Source organism: Tupaia chinensis, unplaced genomic scaffold, assembly GCF_000334495.1.
Source record: "Tupaia chinensis unplaced genomic scaffold, TupChi_1.0 Scaffold141305_1, whole genome shotgun sequence".
Taxonomy (NCBI): Eukaryota; Metazoa; Chordata; class Mammalia; order Scandentia; family Tupaiidae; genus Tupaia; species Tupaia belangeri.
Genome location: NW_006201168.1, coordinates 338,586 through 357,812, shown reverse-complemented (window position 1 = coordinate 357,812; position 19,227 = coordinate 338,586). Strand labels below are relative to the sequence as shown.

The window sequence follows — 19,227 nt, the reverse complement described above, 5'->3', positions numbered from 1 at the left end:
CTCTTGAAGAGAGAGAATTAGGAAATGGCCCATTTTAGGTAGAACACAGTGGTTACTTGTTTTTGTTTACTTATTCTTCCCTCTCCAAATAAAATGAAGACTATATACGGCCAAGATTTCCTTTTACTCTAAGGCTGCCAGCAAAACCAAAACAAAACGCAGCAAAAATAAAACCGACATTCATGATCACACCAGTTCCATCTCAATGTGCAGCTGAATCTTTAACACTGATTCTTTAAGCCAGTCACGGCTGTGTTATTACATTAGCACTGTGGAATCAACAGGCTGAGCACATGTAGGCCTCTTCTGGCATTCAGGACTGCCGAGGTATACCAACGGCAACCTGGGAAGTTCCTTACAGCTCTGTTCCCTGACGTCCTTGGCGTGCCCTACCATTTGCTGCCATTTGCTTTCTTCCTTCCTTTTCCATTTCATGCCATTGTCTATGTAATCTGTGGGCTGTCAGTCAATTCCCAGAGGACCACTTAATTGTCAGAAAATGTACCTCTTCTATATGAAATATAGTTTTAATTTAGGGCAATAAATTCAATATATTTCAGAAATCATTTCAAAACATCAACCTGCATTTCAAGTCAACCTTCCACAATGAAGCTCCCAATCACAAACATGGATTTGTGGTAGCACAATGACACACGCGAAAATATTCCAAGTTGCTGTAACATTAGTCTCTGAAGTTGGCAAAGTTTCAAGGTTTCACACACATTGTTATCTCTACTTTTTGTGGCTTAACGCATACTAAACAGTTTTAAACATTTTTTCTGTACAGTTATTCACTATGGACTTCCAATCTTTTAAATTATGTTTATATTATTGGAGACATGAAACACTATGGAAAATATCATGGATGGTTTTTTAAGAGTAACACAACTACGGCAAACATGTTTTGAGGGGGCATTTATAATACCAAGGGCTTCAGTCTGAACTTATGTGATTATGTTACACGGTTCTTTGGTTATCTAATTTATAGGAACAGCACTTGAAAATCTAAGAGGGAGCAGCGCTTGAAAATCTAAGAAGAGGGAGCAGCAGATGGCATAATAGTTACATCCCTGAACTCCCATGTATTCGGCACAGTTCTAGTCCCGGATCTGGTGGCTTAAAACTCACGGCACGTGTACCCCAAATCCCAAGAGGTGAATGGAGGAGCAGGGACAGTAGCATGGTCATCACCCTTGGGAGGTGACTTCTCACTTTCTGTCTCCATCCCTCTGCCAAGTGCACGTACCCTATAGCAAAATTTTCTTAAAAAAAAAGAAAAAAGAAAATCTAAAAGGAATAAATAGGTAAGGTCCTCTTTTTATCCTTATTCAGGTGTAATCCAAATTTTGACATGCATGAGTGGCAAAAAAAAATTCTAACAGTATATAGCCACAATAAAATTTTTTCTTATAGGGCCTCAATGGTTTTTCCCTGACCGCTGAGTTCATTTCTTCTATGAGACAAGAGACAGAACCCCCAAAAATGACCTGACGCTGTGTTCCATCCCCATTATCAGCCAGCCATCCTGGACATACACATACTCAATGTACTCAAGAAAGTCTCCAGATGCAAACTGGGAACCTTCCCACATGGCTGGGCCTTGCAGAGCATCTTGTTTTATTGCTGAGCTACCATGTGATCCCAAGACTTCAATAATTTTTAAGGTAAATATGGCTTTTGTATCAAACTTAGATGGCTCAGAATCACTAAACTTTAATTTTCTGTTTTGCCTGGATAATATTTTTATTTTCTCCATTCTTCACTGCGCTGCAATTTTTTTTCTTTTATCTCTAACACATTTTATTCTACTTTGCTCTTTGTAAGCTACCAGAAGCCAAGAAACCAAATCACTAAGGTAGCATCTGTTTAAAATAAGTGAATAAACAGAATACTGCTTTAGTGGTTAGACTTTCTGACATCTATTCAGGTTGCAAAGCACAATTGCCTATCTTTTTATTTCACAGCTGAGGCTGTTGAAAATGGGATCTTTGGGAAAATTAGTGTTATGAATAAGGCTAAAAAATTCTTTTGTCATTACAGTGCAGACTTATTCCTATAGTCTAAAACCTGGTTAAGTCATCACATGCCATGCTAAGTTTAGACGTATACTGAAAAAAGGATTTAAAATAGGCTTTTCATTAACACAGGGTACAGGGCACCTATGAGTTTTGATCTACTAAATGAGCAAATATCAAATCCACTATAAAGCATTTCAACAACTCAGACCTAGGTTAAGTGAGTTTCCAAACTACAAAACAATGAAAATATTTAGGTTCTCATTTTAAACTTTAACTTAGATTTTGTAATATGTATACAAAAGCACAAAAAACTCAAGAACTTTGACAAATTTAAAGTTGTGCACAGTTGTAGCTTTTGAAGAGTTTATAAAAAACATTCCTGGGAGAGCAATCACTAATGCAAATTGCAATTGTAATTAAAGCATTAAAGCTATTCTTCTCTATCCCTTAAATAGAGCAAATGCACAAAAATTAATTAATGCTAATTTACAAGTCACAGTTTACCCATTAAATGCTATCAGAGCTAATAAAACCCTACCAGTTTAGTCTAACAGTTATTATAGTAAGACATATATGGAAAGTGAAAAGTATGAATTTGGAAAATATAATGGTTAACCATAATCTAATACTTTTTGAAGGCATTGTATAAGTGCCTCTAAGAATAAGAAAAGGACATAACTATTTTTGTATTATTAATAGCACAGTAAGTAACACAGTGCCTCATTAGAAATTAATTTAAATGGTCAACTAATAAAGTTTTAAATGGGTTCAAATGTGGGACCAGCAGTTGGCATAATGGCTTTGTCGCTGGACTCTCATGTAGTCGACTGTGGTTTGAGTCCCAGACCCGGTGGCTTAAACTCACGCTGGGTGCAGGAGTGTGTGTGCCCAAGATCCCGAGAGGAGAAGGGATTGTAGTGTGGTTATTCCCCCCTGGGGAGTGATTTCTCACTTTATCTCTCTCTCTGTCTTTCTGGCAAGTGTACATGCCCTATATCAAAAACTTCTCCAAAAAAATAAAAATAAAATAAAAAAAGGGTTCAAATGCTCGAAATGCCCATTTGAAAAAAACCTATGACACCAAAATATAAGCATAGTAAAAAAATTTTACTTCAAGAACTTCTAGTTTACTACTTCTTAATTTTAAAAATAGCATTTTGCTTCTACTAAATCTAAATTACTTAGGTTGTTAATCACTACCACTGGTCGGTTTATATATTTTGTTTAAAGTAATCACTGGTGGTGGAGATACTATGATGTTGTCTCTATTTACCCAGCCTCCCAAATAATGGATAGTTTAAAAAATGTTTAGAAGAAAAAATGTTATTTAGTATATGAGAAGGTAACAAAAGCATATTTACTTACCTTCAAATGCTTTAAATCTCTAGCATGAGTCTAAGGTTTTGATAAGAAACAAACAAAAATCCAAAGAAACCAGTATCACTTTCCCACAAACTCTTAATAGACCAACATTATTAGTTCTAGATCTAATTCAATCTCTGGTTTCTTCTTCCTAACAGATGAGTTCCTAAGGTTCATATCTGTAAATGTAAGTGAATTGAATTGACTTTGTTAATTTGGAAAGTTTACCTCGGCATTATTTGGGAAGAAATGTTTTAAATAATTTGTTAAGATCACAATAAAACGTTCATATTATTATGAGGAAAAATGACTTAAGTATCCTAGGTACACATATTCAATATAAAATCGATAATTTATAAATTACTTATTTACTGTTTTGGGGAAGTTATTGGTTTCCTTTAGTACTAAATTATATACACAGAGGCTGCACAGAGGAAAACATCCCTAGAAGGGTTAAAATACAGTCCACTTTATTTTGATGAAATCTATATACTGGTGTAAGACTGACTGATTATCCCAGGATGATAGCCAAGAAATAGCAATAAATGATAAACACAAGTATAATTTCCCACAAAGTGCATCCAATTGAGTATTATACAGGGACATAACTTTTTATTGATAATTAATCAAACCATGTCCCAAAATATAAAAGTCCATAGAACAGTTTAATTTGATTTATAAAGGTACTTTAGTTTCACATCTGTATAGGTTCAAATCTTATTTAGAAATATATCTGGGGGCTGGCAGGTGACGTGGTAGTCAAGGTGCTGTTCTTCCACAGGGCTGAGTTGCTTAAGTCCTGGACCTAAGTGGTTTGAATCCTGGACCTGGTGGCTTGCTTTCTCACCCTCTGCCTCCCCTCAGTCCCCAATGCCCATTGTCAAATAAAATAAAATTTAAAAAGAAAAGAAAAGAAGAAGAAGAAGAAGAAGAAAAAAAAGTCCTGCAACTGATTTCCCAATAGTCATTTAAGAATGTTCAGGTCATAGAAATAGTAAAAAGTATGCTGTCTGGTAATAAAATTAGCAATACAAGTTACTCCAGAATGCTATTTATTTACCTTGTACACTGTGTCTAAAGTAATATGTATTTTATTAATGTAAAGACTAAGAACTAAAAGGGACATAGCGACTAATTTGATAAGTCTGTTACTGGGAATACTCAGTCAATTCTAACAAAACTTTTAGTATCAGACCAAAATTCCCAACTTATCTTAAAATGTATAGCACAAGACATTAAAGAATATTTGCAGCCATTTCTGCATTACAATAGCTTTGCTTTAATTATTATACTTTTGGTGATTCTGGATAGACACAGAAAGAAGATGCTTTCACAAGTCAAACAGGAATTTAAAAATGTCTGACAAAGCCATGATTTTACACTAAAAATACAGGAATAAGGCATTTTTATTACCAAGCAATGCTGGTAGAATATACCAATATTTAAAGAATACAGGATTCCTCATAAAAATGGATTTAATGTCAAGTACTTAATTTTTATATCCTCTTGAAAAGACTTTTGTTCTCTAAGAGTCGTGATAGTTAAGAATAAAGATATCGAAGTTGTTTTCTGATCTAGTGACTCAGGAATATAGGCCATTCTAAACAAAACAAAGGTCAGTGTGAGTAAACTTTGAGCTAACTATTCTAAGAGTTAAAGAAATTAAATTAGGTGGCTCAGGTGAATTTGTTAAACACCAAGTATACAGATTTTCAAAAAAAATTTTTTTGGCCATATATTAGGAGAGAAAAGGACAAAAACCAGACTATTAAAACATAATGAATCTGATTTAAAATGTTATCTTTAAGGGAAATACAATCAGAAATGACAAATAGCTGCTATATCCCTGTCACACTAAAGCAGCACAATAATATTGGTGTTTAATATTTATTTCACTACGCCAATATTTACGTGCTGCTAGAGTGGAACAAGTATGTCAGTCTATCCAAACATCAAATGAACATCTGATGATGAAAATGTTTTTGAATGAATTTCCTTAAATTTCTAGAGCAGCAAATAATGATTCGCATCTTGACTGTAGTATGTAAACCATGATGTGCTGCTACAGTACTTTAAGGCCTCAAAAATACAGGATTCATCCAACAAGGGAAAGGTCCCCTCCTCCACCCCCTGCAATTTTAGTGGGAAAAAAGTAACAATAAGAGAATCTTTGAGGTCTTTACCAAACTTACCTGTAAGATTAAAAATCTGTTATGATCTAAGTCAATTCCATGGCTTCGAAGAAGATTTCCAACATCTTTAAATGTCTTTTTCTTCCCACTTATGTGATAGACAGAAGTATTATCTCTGTAGGCAGTTCTGGAAACGTAGAAGTTACTGTCAGGAATGACTTCATAATCATCCCCTTCCTGTTTTTAGGAGAAACAAAATAAAAAAACAGTTGTTGGTATAAGTCACAGGTCTGTTTTAAATTTCACTCACTTTATTCTGAAACTAGTGCTATGGATTAAAAATTTCAGCTCAACATGAGCAGAAAGTGGCAGTAGTTCACAGAAACAACCATGTTTATCAAAGACTACTTTTCCAACTTGTTTGGTCCCTTTCTGGAAGATCACAAAAGCCCAAAAGTCCAAAGAATCGAACAAAGACCCAACCCCCAAACAAGCTTAAAAACATATTCAACTGAGAAGAGCTAGCAACGGTGGACAAGAACCCCACCACATCCAAACCAAACCCACCCGAAGTATTAAGTCAGGTTAACAGATTAAACTATTAATCCATTTTAAAAGTTGCAGCATGAATTGATTCAAGGAAAAAGAGGAAAGGCAGTAACGGAATGACACGGTTTAGTTTTGGGGTGAGGAGATGAAGAGCATAAAGTGTGTGCCATTAATGAAATGTTAAAAAAATGAACCGCAAAGAATGGACAACTGCATTCTCCTGATTTGTTTGAGCACAAGTGCAAATCCATTATAATACTAAAATCCACTTTCCCTTTCCCTAAAAGCTATCATATGAAGGTATGGCTTTTTATGGCTTCAAAAAAAGAAAAGAATCTAATGTAGTCAATAAACAATGAAATAAAATCTGATGTACTGGCAATCTATTTGCTAACCCAAATTGTAAAAAGAAGGTACTATGAAGCAAAATTAAAATAGATGCTTCCATGAAATTAAAGCCCTTTACATTAAAAACAAAACAACAAAAAAACCCCCCACAAGCCAGGTCATCTCCCAATTTTATCATGTAATTGATAGTTTCCTATATTTACAGGTTTAATTCAGTCATTTTTGACCCATAAGGTTCCTAATTATTAAACAGAAGACGGGAAAAAACAATGCCAACAGAACCATGTAAATACTAAATAGACATTTTACCTATAATTATCTCTATTGCTAGAAAAAAGTTAGCTCGCTCTTTCCCCATTTCAAAAGGACTTAAATCACAGTAGTTCAACCTGAAGTAAAATTCTCTTGTATCAGATTCGAACGACACTTAGTAACATTAAATTCAATGAGCACCCAAATAAGGGAGATGATAAAATCAGGCAACTGTTAACATTTTCAAGTTTAGGTAATTTACTCTATAGAAATCCTAAAAATATAAGGTAAAATGAGCTCTCCCAGAAGAAAGCCTATTCAGGGCTCAGGATCTTAAAATTGCTCAATATTTTATTTGAAAAAAGGTAAGGATTACTATGAGCTATTTATAATTCCTCACTTGGAGTTTCTAAATCAATCAAAACAAAACAAAAAAAGAGGCAAAAAGACTGTCAGTGCAATTACTTTGGAGGAATAGTGCCTGCTAATCTTTACAAACTAGGACGGAGGAAAGTGACTTATGACACCTAGGAATCTATACCGTCCAGTTACATGCAGTAGTATCCTAAACTCAGAAGGATGAGAAGCTAATCTTCGGCTTGACTTTACTGATAAAAAAGGAATTTTTTGAAAAAAAAAAAAAAAATAAAAGGGTAAGAATTACTATGAGCTATTTATAATTCAATTTTCTGAATAAAATTCTAATACTTTAGGTTTAACAGCCACCAACACTCCCTACCCTCATATGGTCATGGAGGTAATGAAATCAATCTCTCTTCTGGCTTTAATTACACACGAATTTTCAAACGCAGATTTAAGCCCAAGATAATAAACTGCATGTACCGGTCCTTGCTTTTCTTACAATCCCTTACCTTATCAATTATCTTTTGAAAATGAACTTCTACAGTACAACTCTGAATATCCTTGTGTTCATCAGAATTATGTATCAGTACCGAGAGTTTTTTAGATCTTATTTTCTGTGCTCGATAGCCAAACACAAAAAGCATAGAATCAATAACATTGGATTTGCCACTGCCATTTGGACCAATAATACAGGAAAAGCGCTGCATAAAAACAAAACAAAATAGAAATTTAACATTTTAAAAGGTCATATTAAAACTACTCATTGATTGTAATTTAAAATGCTTCATTTTTAACTTGCAGTAAAAACTACAAATATTTGTTTTCATTGTTAAAAGATACACAACTTAAGTTTTCTTAATCAGGGTCTATCAGAAGCTTTGACATCTTAAATAGGACCATGTTTGAATGCTAACCCAGACTTTTGACAAAACTCGGTCCTAAAGGTGAAAGAGAAATACTTCCTTCCAAAACTCTAGTTTCATTCAATGAGGAAAATTTTATAGCTTAAAGAAGTAGTAAAGATAAAGGAAAGATCATCTCAGCTGTTGGAACCATAGGAGACACATTAGTGGGACTGACAGGAGAATGTTACAGGATAGCTACGAAATGGAAACGTCTTGCAACAAAGCTGTTCTAAATATACTACAATAGCTATGTAAAATGGACAAATCAATACCTTATGGAAAGGTCCCAGAATTTTTTCCCCAGCATAGGATTTGAAGTTCTGGTTTACAATATGAGTTATCATAAGCCGAGGAGCTCCAGCTTCATTGGTCATTGCTGGAGGCGGGGGAGGAGGAATGCTATTCAAAATCTCTTCTAAACTTCTATTGTCAAGTTCCTCACTTGGAGTTTCTAAATCAATCGAAAGAAAGAAAAGAGGCAAAAAGACTGTCAGTGCAATTATTTCGGGGGAATAGTGCCTGCTAATTTTTAAAAACTAGGACGGAGAAAAGTGATTTATGATGCCTAGTAATCTATACCGTCCTGTAACATACAGTATTATCCTAAACTCAAAGGGATGAGAATCTAATCTTTGGTTTGATTTTACCCAAAAAAGGAATTCTTGGGAAAAAAAAAAAAAAGTACCTCCAGTCACAGAATATTACAGAACTATACCTCTTAGGAATCAAAACACTGCACGATCAAGCAAACCTGGGAAAACCAGAACAAGCTGATTCTCTCTAACCCGGAGCAGGAGGTTAAATCCTAAGGGTCTGGACCAACTCTGTCCAGTCGAACACCTGGAACCTTTCGGAAACTCCTGAGCTTTAGCAGCACTGTCACGGGTTTCCTGTCACCCAATGCCTGGACTCACAAACCCACAATAGTTCCAAATAAACCATCACCTTTTCTTTAAAGGTAATCTAAACCCACGGAAATGAGGTTAGGACTAAACAACTTTAAACAACTTCTCATCACGTTCGTAACATGTTGATTCTTTTAAAAAGTTCACCAGCTCTTGGATAACCATGCCGATTTCAGAGCAAATAAAGATGTTCCTACCATTTCAAAAGGGCCACACATGCAAACGAAGCCGTTCGCTAGCCCAGGTCCCCTCCAGCTCCGCTACACTGAAACTGTCTCGAAGTTCCTCCTAACATCGCCAATGGCTTTTCTGAGCTGCTCCGCCGGACCAACACCGACCGGCTTTTCAACCGGACGGAGCCGAGTCCTCGCCGGCGCCCAATACCCCGGCCCGGGACTCGGAGTCGCCCCAGGGCGCGGTCCAGCTGATCACCGCGGGTCACTTACCTGCGGCCGGAGCTGCGTTCTCTGCGCCGTCGGACAGCGGCTCGGGCTCTGCATCGCTGCTGGCGCCGTTCGGCGACGGCCCTTCGTCTTTGGGTCGGGCGGTGGAGGCTTGTGTCCCTTTACGAGGCATGGTCGCTGGGGCCGGGGGAGAGGCGGTGCGAGTCAGTCTGCGCGGCGGGCCGGGCTCGGCCGGCACCCCGGCGCCAGCCCGCCCCCCTCGGGGGAACCTCGGTCCACCCGCTTCCGAGAGCTCGGTTTTAAAAACGGGCTCAGAGGCAGCGGATCCTTGGAAAAGGAGCCACAACCACCTCCATCCCCGCCGCGGCAAGGAGGCAGGGCTGGGTCTGAGACCTAGTGGGGAAAACAGACGTGCCCGGGAACTAACCCGGGATGAGCAACTGCCCAGGTCCTCCCGGCTTTTAAAGGCCCTCCCGCGCCGGCCCACAGCCTAAGTGGCGGAGAGTGTTCCCTAACGTCTTTGTAAACCACGAACTCTCACGCCGACCTTCAGTGACATGCCCGGCTCTTGGGGCTCCGAGTTCGCACAGCTTGGGTTTGGGTGGCTATCAACTCTGGAGTGACGCGCGACTGTCGCCCACTTTCCTCTCCCCGCCATTTAGTTCTTGGCGCCGTCGACGACACAGGGGATGCGAGGTCGGAGAGTGTTCCCTAACGTCTTTGTAAACCACGAACTCTCACGCCGACCTTCAGTGACATGCCCGGCTCTTGGGGCTCCGAGTTCGCACAGCTTGGGTTTGGGTGGCTATCAACTCTGGAGTGACGCGCGACTGTCGCCCACTTTCCTCTCCCCGCCATTTAGTTCTTGGCGCCGTCGACGACACAGGGGATGCGAGGTCCCCTGCTCCCCAGTGCGATCAGGAACGGCGGCCGAAGCCTGCGATCGGCCACTGCGAACCCTGCGATCCGCCACTGGCGACTTCCACACCAGACGCCCGCAGCGCCAGCTCCGGGATAGTCATCTCGGGGTGGCAGGGGCTTGTCCCTCCGGGGCGGAGACCCACTGGACAGTAACCCGTGAAAGGTCCCTAAGGCTCAGAGCCGGGGATTAGTCCCTGGGGGCAAAAGAGTGGGGGCGGGGGTAGACGCCCTTTCCCCAGCAGAGACCAGGCTTTTTGAGAAGAGATCCGCGAGGCCAGGCGCCTCCCCGAGGGACGCTTAAGTGGCCCAGACAAGTGGCGCCCGGGAGAGCGGCGCGAGAGCCCCGGCCGCCGGGGAGCGCCGAGGGGGGAGGGGTGACAGCGGGCGACATCTCCCCGCGGCAGCCTCAGCCCGGACTTCGCAGCTCCAGCCCAAGGCCTCTACTTTCCAGGCATCCGCGGACAGGGCGGGGAACGAGAATGTGACAACCTGATCAGGAAGAGAAATACTTTACCTGCGTGACAGTCCACTCACACCAAGGCTGGAAACGGCCGTATAGCAACCCCCTTCTCCTACCGGTGTTTCAGCTCCGGGTCCTTCACTCGAAAATGGCGCCTAAAATACAAACTCGAACGGAAATTCGTTACAAATGCGCGCAATGGTTTCTGGGACCCACTAATTTGAAAAAAAGTGCGGCGATAACCACCGCCATCTTCTGGTCGATCGCGCGCATGCGCGACCTCCTGGCGGGCCCCTGGCGGTGCATAAGTTTCTACTAAGTGAAAAAGAGAGGGCTTATTTTCTCCGTGGTCTACGGAAGCAGCACTGTTATTAAAAATATCTGAAAAGTAACGTGGCAGGTTCAGGAGGGGAGGAAAAACATTGCGGAGGACTCTGCCCACAGCGGGAGGCCGGACGCACCCATCCAATAACGTCCCCTAAGACGAGGGCGCGCTCGCTGAGGGGCGGGGTCTTGGGCCCGCTTGGATGACGCGCGGCGGGAAGTATCGCGGGAAGAGGGAAGAGCGAGGGAGCGCAGCGCTTAGAAGTCACTATGGTGACGGGGAGGTCAGGAGGCTTCTTGGTTACAGGTCCCAGCTCTGTGATAGCCATCGCCATCGCTTTCCTGGAACTTGAGGTAAATCTGTTCACCTCCGGACATGGTGGGGCGAGGTTTTGGAAGTTGTGGCTCTCACAAGAATCACCTTCCCTGCTTCATGGAGCATTTGTCATTTTCCGTCTCCATGGGGGCAGTGGGGCTCTGGGTGAAGATTTTGAGATGCCAAAGAGAGCCCCGAGTTTGAAAACAGTAGAGGGACCACGAGTAGAGACGACCTGGATTCGCGAGTAATTGTGTAGTGTACACAGTGAATAAGAAAATGATGATTTTTGGATTATTGGCGTTAGTTCATTAGTGTCAGTAGTGGAAGGGTCCTAGATTTTTAAAAATCATTTTGTTAAAAAGTGTCGATAGAAACCATTTACCAAGTGTCACCTGGTTATCTTTATGAGAACATTATTGAATAGCAAATATTTATTACAGCTTTTGTATATTGCACTGTGGAAGGTATAATCAGAATTATAGAGCCAGTAAGACAGTTTCTGTTCCCAGATAAATTACTGTAGTTACTGGATTTTAAGACAGGAGTCTGGCTCTCATAGTGAGTGACGGGGCTTAGAATTAACTTCTCGGGACCAGCAGTTGGCGTAATTTATGTTGCTGGACATCCATGTAGTCGACCATGGTTTGAATCCCGGACCGGGTGGCTTAAACTCACATCGGGCGCATGTGCCTGCGTGCCCAAGGTCCCGAGAGGAGAATGGAGGAGAAGGGATTGCAGCGTGGCCATCCCCCCTGAGGGATGATTTCTCGCTTTCAGTCTCTCTGTCTCTTTCTGGTGAGCAGTGCTCTATAGCAAAAGAACTCTCAAAAACAAAACAAAACAAAACAAAAAACCCAAAACAAACAACTTCTTAGAAATTATGTGCAAAGTTCTTGAGTTTATATTTTTTTCTAGGGGATTGTTTTTTTCCAAAATTTCATCAGGCTTTCAGACTTGCTCCTAATCCTCCACCATGTTAAAGCACTACTGATTGATTTGACTACCACCAATGCAAGAGGTCTTTAAAAAGTGCATGGCAGATGCATATGCTGTAAAAACTATGTATGGATTTCCAAATGTATTGCACTAGAAAAAAACTTGTATGTAATTACGTTTTCCCATGAGCTTATTGAAGCTTCCTAATTAGGTACTTGACATGGAGAACCGCTAGCCTCTTTTTTTATCCCTCTTTAATTTTTGCATACTTATGGAGTGACATATTAAAGCACCAGTATATCTGCAATGAGAGAATAGGAAGAAGGATACGACACAGATAAATCCTAGTTTTACTGTGATACCAAGAGTGGTACAACTGCTGACAAAGAAATGTAGTTTCAGTAAACCGACTGATGGTTCAATTAATTGAACCTAATCATGCCCCACTCAGAACAAATATTTTCAAAAGAAGTTTGAAACAGATTGCATAATGAAGAAAAGGCATTCATAACAAACAGCTACTTAAGAGTTGACTTAAATCTGGAGATTTACATATGCCATGGAAATAAAACAGTCAGAGTAAGTGTAATTTTTGAGAAGATGTTATGGTCACAAAAAATGCTGTTTTTGAGAGATACTTTTGTTGTAGGGCATGTGTGCTTGCCAGAGATACAGAAAGAGAGAAAAGAGAGAAATCACCCCCTGGGAGGATGGCCACACTGCAATGCCTTGTTCTCCACTCTCCTCTCGGTATTTTGAGCATGCATGCACATGCGCCCGGCATGAGTTTCAAGCCACTGGGTCCAACACTTGAACTGCGATGGGCCATTTGAGAGTCCAGTAATGTAACCATTATGCCATCTGCTGGTCCCAACAAATAAAGACTTTAAGTTGATTATCGCCTGTATTTTGGGTACTTCTCATGAAGTCAACATTCTTATTAAGAGAAGCTGATTTGGGGCCTGGCAGGTGGCGTGGTGGTTAGGGTGCTGGACTTTCACTTCCATCTGTGGTTTGGACTGTGGCTTGCTTTCTCACTTTCCCTCCCTCTCTCTCTCTCTCTCTCTCTCTCTGGTCAAATTTAAATAAATTAAGTTAAATAAAATAATTTTTAAAAAAAGAGAGAGAAGCTGATTGACCTAGAAAGGACTGAGTTACAATCACTTAGGAAATTATAACCATTCATCTCATTTTTAAAAATATTAGGTTGTTGGGAAAGTCATGCTGTTACTTTTTTATGTAAAAAATACACCATGACTTTCCCTATGACCCCGTAGTTACACAGCATTCTAGTATATTGGTTGGGTATAATTCTTTTACATAGGTTGAATGAAAAGCATGAATTAAAGGTGACTACATATTTTTAAATTTGTGACTCACATGGTTTATGGCTTAGAATTTATGAGGCTAGTCTGCAAAAAAGAACTATTAACGTAGACAATGAGAGTAGCATGGTATTAATCATAGTTAGAATTGCAAGGTAATGTAAGTATTATAGCTTATATATGTACTTCAGCATATAGGAATTAGGGTGGGGTGGGGGAATAGAGATCTTTTACTAATTGAACTATTGATATTCTGACATTCACAAGCTGTTTTCTTTGGTTGCTATGTCTTTGAGACTGCCTGGAAATGATGATCCTGCCTCTCTCTCTCTTCCCTGCCATAGTGGAGATCTCAGCTGTAGTCTGCAAGTGGTTTTGTGACAGAAAGATGTGCCTTTCTTGAGCTATCAATTTAGGGGACCAACGATAAGAGATGCGTTTTTAAAAATATAGGGACTTGGGTAGTCATGAGCAAGCCAGTTCCCTCTAGGACTATCAACACTGTAGGGTTAGCCAATATGCAAATGACCCAAGGAAACCTTGGTACGAATATGGTTATGACCTAGCTTTTCAGTTTCTTATCTATCCTTCACATTCTTGTTCACTACATAAGATTTTTCTGCCACTTCTTATCTGTAGGTACATTCTTGTTGACAAGTCATGCCTTCTTTGTTTCCTGTCTAAAGTTTTTCTTGTTATTTCTTAAATATTAAAAATATTTACTAAAATATTTGGTTTATTTCTTAAATATTAAAAAAAACTGCATAACCATTTTTATGCGCAGTTCAGTGTCATGAAGTGCATTCACTTTGTTGTGCTGCTGTTGCCTCCATCCATTCATCCACAGAACTCTTAGTCCTGTAGAACTGAAACTCCCTACCCATTGCACAAAAGCACCACTCCCACCCCACCCCTGGCAGCCAGTCTTCTGCTTTGAGTCTTTCTGAATTTGACTGCTCTAGGTACTTTTATGTAAGTGGAATCATATGTAATTGTCCTTTTGTGACTGGCTTATTCCAGTAAACATAATGCTTAGGTCTAATTTTTTGCCTTAATTCCCTAATCTATTTTCTTGGCTATCTGTTCCACATTATAAACACATAGCCACATAGGGATGTATGACTTTTTCTTAGGGGGGCATATAATCTAGGATGGACATATAAATGTTTTTGAGAGTACTATATTGAGTTCTCTAGTGAACGGATTTGTATATATATTTTGGTGTACATTCATATGTATCTGGTAAATCCTATGACTAGGAATTCTTCCCAGAATAGATTCCTTATATAATAACTTGCCATGCATCAGTAACTTCTAATTTCAAATATGACACAGATGTCAAATTGGCAAGTGTCAAGTTATTTGTCTGTGTCCCTGCTGTAAAGAAGGCTAGAAAGGATATCATTTGTTTTTTTACAGTGTGAAGGACTCATAGGTAGAGAATACCTTTAATATAGGAAAGACAGTACCAATTTGCTTTCTTTCAGTAGTGTTTGGGAATATGTTTCTCTGTGTGCCAGCTTTGGGCTTTCAGTATTTTGCATTTGGCTAGTCTGCTAACTGAAAAATGGTATCTAGTTGTTTTGATTTTCATTTCTTTAGTTATATGCGAGGCTAGGTATTGTTTCATTCTAAAAAAGTTTATTTTTGTTTATCTTTCTGTGAATGAGACAGACTGAGAGAGAGCGAAAGCACCCCCTATGGGGCCTGGTCACACTGCAGTCCTTTTCTTCCAGTTCTCCATCCCTCCAGGATCCTGGGCACCTGGGAATGTGCCCACAGCCTACATACCAGGGCTGGCACTCAAATGTCAGCCATGTGGGATGGCTTCCTTTGCATAGCTCTTTAGTGTTGTGCTATGGCACTGCCCTCCTCCCCAACAGGGCTTTTTATATTTTTAAAGATTTATTCAGTTTTATTTATCATCATCTTCATTACTATTTTTTAATTTGATTGAACAGAGAGAGTGAGAAAGAGAGAGAGAGAGGGAAAGCAAGCCACTAGGTCTGGGATGGGACTCAAATAGTGGTGGTTCATGTGGGAGTCCAGTGCCTTGACCACCATGCCACCTGCCAGCCCCGCCCAACAGAGTTTTGACAATACAACCCATTCAGCTTCAGCCAGCCGCTGACCATGGCATGTGTGTGCCCAGCATGTCCAGAGAGGTCTTGATGCAAACCTGGAACCTTCTTATGTGGGTCAGCCTTGCAGAGCATCTGATTTTGAGCCTGACCAACCTCTGGCTCCCAGTTTCACATGGTCATGTGTTTTTATGTTTCTGTGAACCGTTCGTTGATCTGTACATCTTTTAAAATGGGAATACTACATAATCAGTGCCCTTGACCAAATGATATTAAGAGAGATCATACTCTCTCGTATTTATCCTCTCTTTCTATGGTACTGCCAAACTATCCTTATTGACTGCCTTTGTCCTTGCCCCCAAACGTAGTGAATGCTACCCTAAATTAGTAGCTGCTATTCTATTTCTTCCCTTTACCCTCTAAACTTACATACCTTTCTATACATATATACATATATATACAGGGTCCGTATCCCTTATCCAAACATCTTGGGACCAGAAGTGTTTTGAATTTTGGAATATCTTCATATACACAATAAGATATCTTGGAGATGGGACTCAAAGCTGAATATGAAATTCATTTATGTTTTATATTTACCACAGAGACACATGCTCTGAAGATAATTTTGTATAATGTTTTTGTATTATGGTGTTTTTACTGTGACTTATCATATGAGATTAGGTGTGAGATGCTCCACTTGTGTCATAAAAGTGCTGAAAAAGTTTTTGATTTTGGAGCATTTTGGATTTCAGATTAGGGATGCCTGCTCTGTGTGCTTATGTGAGAATATAATATCTGTCTGTCTATATTTATTTATATACTTTACCCCCTATACTTAGGAACTGTGCCTACTGTCTCTACTTTTTCCTAACGTTCATTTATTTGACAAATGTTTACTGAGTACTTACTGTAAGCAAGGCATGGATCTAGCTGCTGGGGATAGATGAGTGAACACAGCAGACAAAATTTCCTCCTATCTTGGAGCTTACGGTTCAGAAAGGGGCAACAGTAAGGAAAGTATGTGTTGTGACAGACGGATGTAAATAGGGTATACAGAGAAGCTTTACTGAAGGTGGCTTTTGGACAAAGATGCAAAGGAGGAAAGGGGAGTAAGCCATGCAGCTTCCTTGGGGAAGGGATTCCAGGCAGAGAGTTCCAAAGGCCTTCTGGCAGTTTCACGCTTAGTATGTTGGAAGAAAAGCACAGAGGCCAGTGTGGCTGGAGCAGTTGAGGGAGAGAGGCAGGAGATGAAGTCAGAGAAATAATGAGTATCTTGGGGCTTTCCAGAGAAACAACCAATAGGGGATAGACAAGGGGTCTTCCAAAAATTCATGGAAATGTGTATTATGAAAAAATACTCATGGGTTTAAATTTTTTTGCAGCCAAATAGACTCATACTTTTTTCCGCCCTATTTGGTACATGCGCTTGCTAGAGAGAGAGAGAAAGAGAGGGAGAAAGTGAGAAAGCACCCTTCATGGGTGATGGCCATGCTGCAGTCCTTCTCCTCCATTTCTCCCTTCAGGATTTTGGGCACGCACATACACACGCCCAGTGTGGTGGTGGTGTTATTGTTGTTTTATTCTGGCATATTTTATTCAGGCCTCAAGTCTGAGACTCAAACTATACAGTTTGACATATGGGATCCAGCACCGTAACCACCACACCACTGCCTGGCCTTCATTCCATCTTTCCACAAACTTTAAGAAGTACTTTCATATGTATATATTATATATTTGTAATATATGTAGTATATGTATATTCCCTATGCATATACCTAGCTAGCTAGATAGATGTAGCTAAACTATCTGTCTACAGAGGGAGAGAGTTTGAAGAATTGTTTTACATGACTGTGTAGATTGGTGAATTTGAAATCCATAGGGCAATGCCATTCAATAGGTTGGAAAGTCAGACAAGAGTTGATGTTGCAATTTTAGGTCCAAAGTCTGGACAGTGAGTCAGAATTTGTGTGTGGCAGTAAGAAGGCAGAATTCTTTCTTTGGGAAGCCTTGGTCTTAGTTCTTAAGGCTTCTAACTGATTAAATGAAGCTCACCCACATTATTAAAGATAATATACTTTACTTAAAGCCCCCCCTCCCTTTTTTTTTTTTTGTTTTGGAGAGTTTTTCCTATAGGGCACTTGCGCTCGCCTGAAAGACAGAGACAGAGAGACAGAAAGGGAGAAATCACCCTCCATGGGTGATGGCCATGCCACAATTCCTTCTCTTTTATTCTCTCAGAGTCTTAGGCATGCATGAGTTTAAGCCACCGGGTCTGGGACTCAAACTGCCATTGGCTACATGGGAGTCCAGAGATATAGCCATTACGCCAGCTGCTGGTCCCAAAGTCCCATGGTTTAATAATTTGTAAAAATTATCTTTACAAAATCATTTAGACAGTGTTTGCCAAAATAACTCATCACCATAATCTAGTCAAGTTGACACATAAAACTGACCATCACAGTGGAGACCAGATAAATAGTGGCCTTGGACCCCACTGTAAAAACTTTGCTTTAACTCTGAGAGAGAAATAGAAAGTTATCAGTTTTGAGCAAAAAAGTGCCATGGTTTCTTTTTTTTTTTTTTTTTTAAAGAATTATTTATTTATTATCATCATTTTTCAGTTTTGACCAGAGAGAGAGCAGGCTGCCAGGTCTAAGATTTGAACTGCGGTCAGTCATGTGGGAGTCCAGTGCCTTTATCCACCATGCCACCTGCCATGGTTGATTTTGAAACAGTCATGTTGACTGATGTGAAAAGCATAAGGTTGCAGAAGGGCTAGGAAGCCAATTAGGCTGTTGTAATAACTCTGATTAAGGAATGATGGCATCTTGGACTGTGTTCGTAGCTGTAGAGTGGCAAAAAGTAATTTATTTTAAATATAGAACCAACACTTTAAAAAAAAATAACTTGGATGTAAACTGTGAGAGAAGAGTCCCTGATGACTTTAAGATTTTTGGCCTAGGATCAGGCCTATGGCACAGTAGTTAATGTTTTATGCATAGGGGACGGGTTTCATATGGCTAACTGTGGTTGAAATCCAGACTGTGGCTTGAAAAACATGCCAGGTGTGTGTGCGTGCCTGCCCAATATCCTGACAGGATAGAGAGTATTGCGGCAGGACTACACCCTTCAGTTAGTGCTTTGTTTCTCTCTCTCTCTGTCTCTGATGTGTGCATGTACCCTCTGGCAATCTTTTTATCTTTCTTTTTTTTTTTTTTAACCTTATGCAGCTGGAAGAATGGAATTGCCATTTACTGAGTTGGGTAAAATTCTGTAAGGAACAAAGTTGGAGGGACATGGGGCTAAATTTGGGTCTTGTTAAGTTTCAAATGTCTGCCCATTCACCTAGTTGTTAAATACTTGCTTATGAAAGCCTGAGGTTAAATAGAGACTTGTGAATTAGAGAAACTGAGATTCATAGTGAGTATGTGTTGAGCCTTGAAACTGGATGAGGGAGAGGAACAAGGACTGAGCTCACCGTTTCAGGTGGAGTATATTAGGAGAAATGAATGTTTAATTATTCGCTCTAATTCCTGCAGTTCCTTTTCTCCCCTACACTGCTAGTGAACTACGTGCTAACTCCCTGAGCAGGAGTGAAGCGAAGTCCCACAGGATGCCATATG

At 40.1% G+C, this 19,227-nt stretch overlaps 2 protein-coding genes and 1 non-coding gene across 3 annotated transcripts in view; 1 reads left to right on the top strand and 2 right to left on the bottom strand.

Annotated features, from left to right (window-relative positions):
- SMC4 (structural maintenance of chromosomes 4) overlaps positions 1 to 11,109 on the bottom strand; it is a 41,471-nt gene extending 30,362 nt beyond the window's left edge. Inside the window, exons 1-5 of the mRNA XM_006163049.3 lie at positions 10,674 to 11,109; positions 9,281 to 9,415; positions 8,202 to 8,380; positions 7,534 to 7,725; positions 5,573 to 5,749 (exon numbers count right to left, since the gene is read on the bottom strand). Of these exons, the coding sequence (XP_006163111.1) occupies positions 5,573 to 5,749; positions 7,534 to 7,725; positions 8,202 to 8,380; positions 9,281 to 9,410 (678 nt within the window). The 5' untranslated portion in view covers positions 9,411 to 9,415; positions 10,674 to 11,109. The remainder of the gene's footprint in view (positions 1 to 5,572; positions 5,750 to 7,533; positions 7,726 to 8,201; positions 8,381 to 9,280; positions 9,416 to 10,673) is intronic.
- Positions 5,386 to 5,445, bottom strand: MIR15B (microRNA mir-15b). Its single transcript, NR_129438.1, has one exon. It is a non-coding gene; the product is annotated as a microRNA mir-15b (primary transcript).
- A 47-nt stretch (positions 11,110 to 11,156) lies between the features above and the next one.
- The window catches only part of IFT80 (intraflagellar transport 80), a 94,320-nt gene continuing 86,249 nt past the window's right edge, over positions 11,157 to 19,227 (top strand). Inside the window, exon 1 of the mRNA XM_014581939.2 lies at positions 11,157 to 11,297. The gene's annotated coding sequence lies outside the window, so the exon portion shown is untranslated. The remainder of the gene's footprint in view (positions 11,298 to 19,227) is intronic.